Genomic DNA, 7467 nt, shown 5'->3' with positions numbered 1-7467 from the left:
AAAAAAAAAACAATCTTTTTATATAACCAGACAAATCAATCATCCATATAGAACTTCATATATTAAGAAGCCTCTTACTATATCTTCATGTGAAAATTACCCCTCATTTTAAAGGTTTGCATGAATGCATACTGCAAGAATTAACCACGAGTTTAAACTTATTCCTTTATAGATGGCATTATAAAATATACATAAAATACATATTAACTACATATCTTCTAATGCACAAATTCTGTTTATATAATCAACTTTAATGAGTTGAACGAATCAACGTCTATGCAATACAAAAAAAAAAGTTCAGTTATTACACAAAAATTGCTTCTACACCTTACAAAATCAATAAATAATACACTTTCTTTCATCTTGATTATAATACCCCTCTTCAAAAAAGAAACAATATAACTTACAAACAATAAAACAAAACATCTAAAACAATACCAAAATTTTCTACATTCTCTCCTTCAAATCCTCTCAATTCACAACACAATCAAGAAGATAAGGATGACTTCTGTTCACATACTGTTCCCATAACACCTTATACTTTCCAATCCCAAACTTCAACCATGGCTTCAAGTTCCCATTAAAATGAACAACACTTGCACTTTCAATCAACCTGTTATCAATGTTCATATCATACCCCAACCCCAACACATGCCATCTTCTATCAAGTGGCTCTGTTCTTCCATAAAAAGCTAATAATCCAGGTGGCAAAGTCCCTAACTTCCATAACACCCCTTCACTATTCTGTTCTTCCCAAAAATGATAAACCCCTGTCACATTAGCATTCCTCCATGCAACAAGATCAAAAACATTCAAACCAAAAGCCCACCCACATGCTTGTGGATCAAATTTCGAACTCAAAACAGGATTCGAAAAATTCAAGTACTTGTAGAATCTATGGAAAGATTCAAGACACGTTTCAACAGCTCCATTTACATTTCCATGAAGATCTAACGAGAATAAAGGTGTCAAATCTTTTTGAACGATGACATCATCATCAAGAAATATGACTTTCTCAAGGTGAGGGTAGATTTCAGGGATGTAGAATCGAAGGTGGTTTAATAAAGATACGTATTTCGGGTTTCCAAATTTTGGCTCATTGTCTAAAGAACCTTGAAAATAGTAAGCACGAAACTCTGGTTTGGTTAGTTTTTTAACCACAGGTGAATATGAAGGAGTCAACCAAGTCAAATCTTCGATCTTTTTAATTTCAATTGTACACCCTTTGAAGTTGTTAGTTGCAAACCAAGTTTGCATAGCTCCATAGTTTGCTTCATTTGTGACAAGATGGAATACGATTTGTTTCGGGTGTAAAGTGTTTGAGATTGTGGAGTTGACTACAGCTGAAACAGCTAATAAGTTGTCTGAAAAGACACAGAAATGATAAAGATTGTTGTCTAGTAATTTTGGTGAGTTTTTGATCTCATTTGTGATGTGATGTAAGGTGTTGTTTGTGAGCCAATTTGATAAAAGTTTGATGTTTAAACAGTGGAGATTCTTGGGAAGTGATTCGGAAGCTAATTGACCAAAAAGTGTGCTTTGAATAGTGGCTGCATTTGCGCGTTCTTCAAGAGCTTGGATGTGAGATTTCATGGTCATGATTGTGGTTGCAATGTCGTAATGGGATTCTTGTGCTTTGAAAATGAGAGTTGAGAGGGTTTTGATGAGTGGTTGAGCTTCTTGTTGTGTCATTTGAGTGTTTTTCATGGCTGCTTTTGAAAGAAGGAATTGACATGTTCTGATGTTTGAAGTGAGTTCCCATGCAAGATGATGATTGCTGTGTTCTTTTGCAATGACAATGTAGGCTTTTGCTAGTGTCATTTGTTCGAGTAATTGTCTTGCATATGAATTTGGATTTGCTGACTCATCGGTTAGATTTTGATTTGTGTGAGGGAATTGTAGAGTTCGAGATTTTTTATCCTGAAAAGGGTATGAATTGAGTACATGGTAATGTATGCAGATGCAATAGTCAATAGACAACAAATTCAAGAATCAAGAAAGGTGTAATGATTAGGGTTTTCAATATAAACTAATTGTGTTGAATAAATTGTATGAAACAAGCAAAATTGAGTTATTATGAATGAACACCATCAATAATTGCAATTGTAGAAATGAAATTTCAAAGATATGATAAGGGTTAGGTTATAAAATCTTACCAGTATAGGTTGTTCTACTCGATCTTTAAATTCTTGATTCTGTAGAAAAAATAAGAAGATAAATCCAGCAATACAGAGTAAACCAAGAAGCACCCAGATCCAAACTGAAAACTTCCTTCGAACCGGGCGCCGGTAGTCGGCAGCCCGCCTGCGCATCTTTTATCGAGATGCCGAATCCAAAATTCACCTCAGCCGGATCAATATCATGCAGAACGCATCACAATCACTCGGAAACTGGATAAGCAATTACCATTTCAAAGCCAAAGCTGCGATTTCTACAGAAATCCATCATCAAGAATGAAGAATCAACAACCCATCATCGCTGATCGCCGATCGAGTAACAAAAACAAAAATCAGCAACCCATATTCGGCGATCTTCTATTAAACAAGAAAATTAGTGTGTCAGTTGGGTTATGGACTTCAATCGAGTATGAGTTGATTTGGGGAAAGGGTGAGGAGGGAGGAAAAGCGCGTATTAGTGGTATCTTGAGCTCCTGAAACACAAGAACGATGTCTGCTTGGAGAAAGAAAGATGAATTTGTGAGTGGTGATGTGGTTTCTGCTCATTAAGATCGAAGGGGGCAAATTTGTGGGAATTGGGGACAACACATGGAAGCACATGTAACGGTTTGCTCTATGTTACTACTCAAATCAATCAAACAACGATGGCTGCCTTTATCTGAAGCCAAAGTCGCGGAGTTATTTCTCGGGAATTTTCAAATAGATTGTATTCGGTACATCTATGTTTAATGCCTAAAAAGGTATGGTATCTTTGATTTAAAAAAAAAAAAGTTAATAAGATAAAATATTTTTTATTTTGTATATATTTAATTGTTAGATTATATATATATATATATATATATATATATATATATATTAGTTTATAACCCGTGGAAACCACGGTTATAAAATTAATTGAAATTTTATAGTAAAACCTCAAAATTAATAATTAATTATTTTAAATAAATTATTAAGTACGATATATTTTTATTAGCTTTGTGAAATTATAATCGTTGATTCAAATAAATATATATATAATTAATTTTTAATATATATTAGACATTTTTTATTTGTGAATTAATGAAAACAATAATATAAAATTTAAAATTTAAAATGGAGAATAAATAGATTGACAAATAACATCACATTAATTAGGAGGTCTAATAAATTTAAAATGGAGAACTAATAGAATGACAAGTGGCATCATATTAATTAAGAGATCTAATATAGTGACACATGGCAAAATGACTACTCTTTTATTAGTATGGGGATATATATATATATATATATATATATATATATATATATATATATATATATATATATATATATATATATATATACCTTAAAAAGCATTTACAAGATTTTGCTGAATTTTAAGAGGTACAAGGTTTTAAGCATCATATACAATAATTTTATGCATCAGAGAATAATAAATCTTATCCGGTCAAAGACAGATTTTGAATAGGTCTTCTAAACTTATCTTCAAATTGAATGCGTTAAATATGAAAAAGTCAAATAAGATGATGATGATAAGATTTTGAATGGGTCAAAGTTTGACCAAGTGTTCCTCATATCCAATTGAATCGGTAAATACTAAATCTTATCCGGTCAACATTTATGAAAAAGTCAAATAAGATGATGATGATAAGATTTTGAATGGGTCAAAGTTTGACCAAGTGTTACTCATATCCAATTGAATCGGTAAATACTAAATATTATCCGATCAACATTTATGAAAAAGTCAAATAAGATGGTGATGATGATAAGATTTTGAATGGGTCAAACTTTGACCAAGTGTTCCTCATATCCAACTGAATTGCTAAATATTGAATCTGTCAATAATAATGAAAAAGTCAAATAAGATGATGATAAAAAGCATTTACAAGATTTTGTTGAATTTTAAGAGGTACAAACTTTTAAGCATCATATACAATAATTTTATGCATCGAAGAATAATAAATCTTATCCGGTCAATGAAATATTTTGAATAGGTCTCCTAAGCTTATCTTCAAATTGAATGGGTTAAATATGAAAAAGTCAAATAAGATGATGATGATAAGATTTTGAATGGGTCAAAGTTTGACCAAGTGTTCCTCATATCCAATTGAATCGGTAAATACTAAATCTTATTCGGTCAACATTTATGAAAAAGTCAAATAAGATGATGATGATAAGATTTTGAATGGGTCAAAGTTTGACCAAGTGTTCCTCATATCCAATTGAATCGGTAAATACTAAATCTTATCCGGTCAACATTTATGAAAAAGTCAAATAAGATGATGATGATAAGATTTTGAATGGGTCAAACTTTGACCAAGTGTTCCCCATATCAAATTGAATCGCTAAATATTGAATCTGTCAATAATAATGAAAAAGTCAAATAAGATGATGATGATAAGATTTTGAATGGGTCAAAGTTTGACCAAGTGTTCCTCATTGACCGCAAAACCTTGGTTCTCTCTCATGCTCACTACCTCCTCCTTTGTTTTTTTTTCTATTAAAATCGAATAAGCCCAAAAATGTCTTACGTTTAATTCTAGCCCAGGTATAAGAAATCTCTATCTGTTCGTCATTTTGTTTAACAAAATTTTTATGTCATTTTGTTGATCCGCACCCGTCGCTTTGCGCGGGTAAACGGCTAGTATATATATATATATATATATATATATATATATATATATATATATATATATATATATATAATGTCTCAGCTTAGCTACACTAATATTCCTATGAAATTGGCATATTTGGTCCTTTGTTTATTTATCTATGCTCATTTATGTTTGGCCTTTCATATCTGTCAAAATTGCCCCAGTTCTTTCTTGAAATTACAATTTGCTCCCTCAAAGTTTTTATATATTTATATATACAATTAATTCACAAGAGGCTTGTCTACAGTGATTTTTAAGCTGAGGTAATATTTTGTGGCTTATTTTTAAGCTTTTATCGGCTCCCCCTTTTTTTCACAGGCTTCTTTTTGTTTATTGTTTCTTCAATTTCTACCTAATGAGCTGAGGCTTGAGTAGGCATAGTCATCAGCTTGTGACACCACCAAGATATGTGTCTTCTTTCTCTTTCTTTCACCGCCTCATCTTCCAATGCTGCCTAATCATCTTCCATTCAATAACCGCTAAAAACACAGAAGAAGATTGAGGTAGGGTGTTTTCATTGTTGATGATCTGTTCCCCTTTCTATCAAAAGCATCGGCCTCCACAAAACCCTAATGCACCGAAGAACAACAAAGAGGCATGTCGGCCTAGGCAGCGACGACGAGTGAAGACAACAACCGGAGTTTAATATGTGCCTCATCTTTCATCGAACTATAGCCTTCTATTTTGGGCTCGAGTTGTTCCGACAACACAGACGCATTGAATAAGGTCGATTAGACTAGCGATTTCTTCATTTTTGCATTTTGCTTTTGGGTTTCGTTTCCCCTTTATTTATTGCAGGTCTAATTTCATTTGGTGTCTTCTCTGGTATACGGTGGTGGTTGTTGGCAACGGTGAAGGTGGAAGAGGTGCTATTTGGTTTTTAATGGTCTTAGTTTAATCCAAGCATATGTTCTTCAAAGAATCTGAACAAGACCATATGTAGCTTCGAACGAATTTGCTATCTTAGATGTCTTGCTGTTTATAAGGTGAACAAAATCATATATTTCAATGAATTCTTTTCAATCTTAGCCATTTTTACTCAATTTTCCTTGGTTTGAAGGAAATTGTGGAAGCAATTTTTGCATATCAGATGTTACTGTTCCTTCAACTCCAACAAAGGTATAATGGAAGTGATTGTAAAATTATAATTAGAACAAGTGTATTTTTGTAATTCTGTTGTCTACTAATTCTTTTTATATTAAGTTCAGGAGCTGCAAATGCTTCTAGGGCATTTCCACTTCAATTTGGGTCAATTACTCCTGGTATCATCAATGTAGTGCAGGTAAATATTTATTGTGATAGAGATTTTGTAACTAGAACAAGGGTATTTTTGTAATTTGCTCTTTTGGTGTTTGTAAATAATTTCTTTTAATAAGTACCAACAACATCAATCCCAACACAACTTAAATGAATTTATTTTCCTGCTCTAATTTCATTATGGCTTGCTTCATCAAGGAGTGGAATGGAAAATCTAATTTTCATGTTAATTTTGTGTAGTTTCTCATAACCTAATACCTGTTTTTTTATAGTTATAAGAAGAAGAGAAGCTCTCAACTTGCAACAACCTGAGGACATAAAAATGGTAAAGGACTCGACCAATATAACTTAAATCTAGCTATGAACTCAAATTCAGATCAAAGAAAGCAACAATTCCATTCCAAATTAGTAAAAATTGAAATGGAATGTTGAGTTCCAGGTTGTAGATGGCCAATACTTATTAAAATATATCTTTTTTTTAAAATTAAAGTTACTAATATGTTATTGAAATATAGGAGAATCAAGGCAAGTTTTTCCCTATCATTTGTTGAAGTGATTGTTGGTTGTGAAGTTGTAGAAAGTGGTTCATCTTCAGCATACATGGTTTCTGAACGTAATAATGGAAGCAGCAAAAACTATATGTTTGCACTTAAAGAAGTTTTTTCTTGGGAATTTTCCAAAGTTGTAGACACCTTGCCACATGGCATATACCCTATTCCGAACAATACCCTTCAGATGTTTGGATTAAAAAGCCTCCATGATGTAAGTATATGCTAAATTTCCATCAGTTTCCTATCTTTTTTTTCTTTCTTTTCTAAATGTTTGATTGTGTATATAAATAAATTGTCTAATACTTATTGCAGACATAAATTGGGATTCATCAGCCATCATGGAATATACATTGTTTTATCAACAATTTTTACTGTCATTTGTGTTTTATGTTGTCTTGAAAACCCAAACCATAAGATAAATAGGAAAACTGTTAATTTTTACCATTTTTAGTTAGATCAATAGATTTTAAATAATGAAAATAGACCATAAGTATCTCAATGATATCTTATTTTGACTTTTCAGGAATGTTGAATTCGTTAGAAGTTAGAACGATGATAGTCTCGACTTTTAGTTTTTTTCTACAGCACAATGTCATTTTTTATTTTTATTTTTTCTGTTTAGACTTTCTACTGAGCTTGATTACTTTTGTGTCTTTATGTTGTAATTATTAAACAATCTGTATTAAACATGTTTTTTTTATTGTCAGATCAGTTTTGTGTGTTTGAATGGAATATTTTAGTGGTTCTCACACTGATTGTATCTGGATAGGAAGGGATTTGGTATTCTAAGTACAAATGGTGGAAGTGGGTGGGGTGGTGGAGGAGGAAAATAATCAACAAGAAACTCAT

At 32.0% G+C, this 7467-nt stretch overlaps 1 protein-coding gene across 1 annotated transcript; it reads right to left on the bottom strand.

Annotated features, from left to right (window-relative positions):
• Positions 1-258: 258 nt before the first annotated feature.
• Positions 259-2730, bottom strand: LOC145103203 (hexosyltransferase GAUT11-like). Its single transcript, XM_079040771.1, has 2 exons — positions 2157-2730; positions 259-1920 (listed from the first exon to the last, which is right to left on the bottom strand). Exons 1-2 carry the CDS (start codon positions 2310-2312, stop codon positions 472-474), a joined length of 1605 nt encoding a protein of 534 aa, XP_078896897.1. The 5' UTR covers positions 2313-2730; the 3' UTR covers positions 259-471.
• Positions 2731-7467: the final 4737 nt, after the last annotated feature.

Source organism: Lactuca serriola, chromosome 4 (genome assembly GCF_051521515.1).
Source record: "Lactuca serriola cultivar US96UC23 chromosome 4, Lser_US96UC23_V15, whole genome shotgun sequence".
Classification (NCBI taxonomy): domain Eukaryota; kingdom Viridiplantae; phylum Streptophyta; class Magnoliopsida; order Asterales; family Asteraceae; genus Lactuca; species Lactuca serriola.
This window is presented reverse-complemented; position numbering and strand designations above follow the sequence as displayed.

Bases quoted from the DNA above. Each gene is read 5' to 3' on its own strand.
- LOC145103203 (XM_079040771.1), bottom strand. From the start codon at position 2,312: ATGCGCAGGCGGGCTGCCGACTACCGGCGCCCGGTTCGAAGGAAGTTT. The intron at 1,921-2,156 runs GTAAGATTTTAT...TACCCTTTTCAG, and splicing joins GAGTAGAACAACCTATACTG to GATAAAAAATCTCGAACTCT.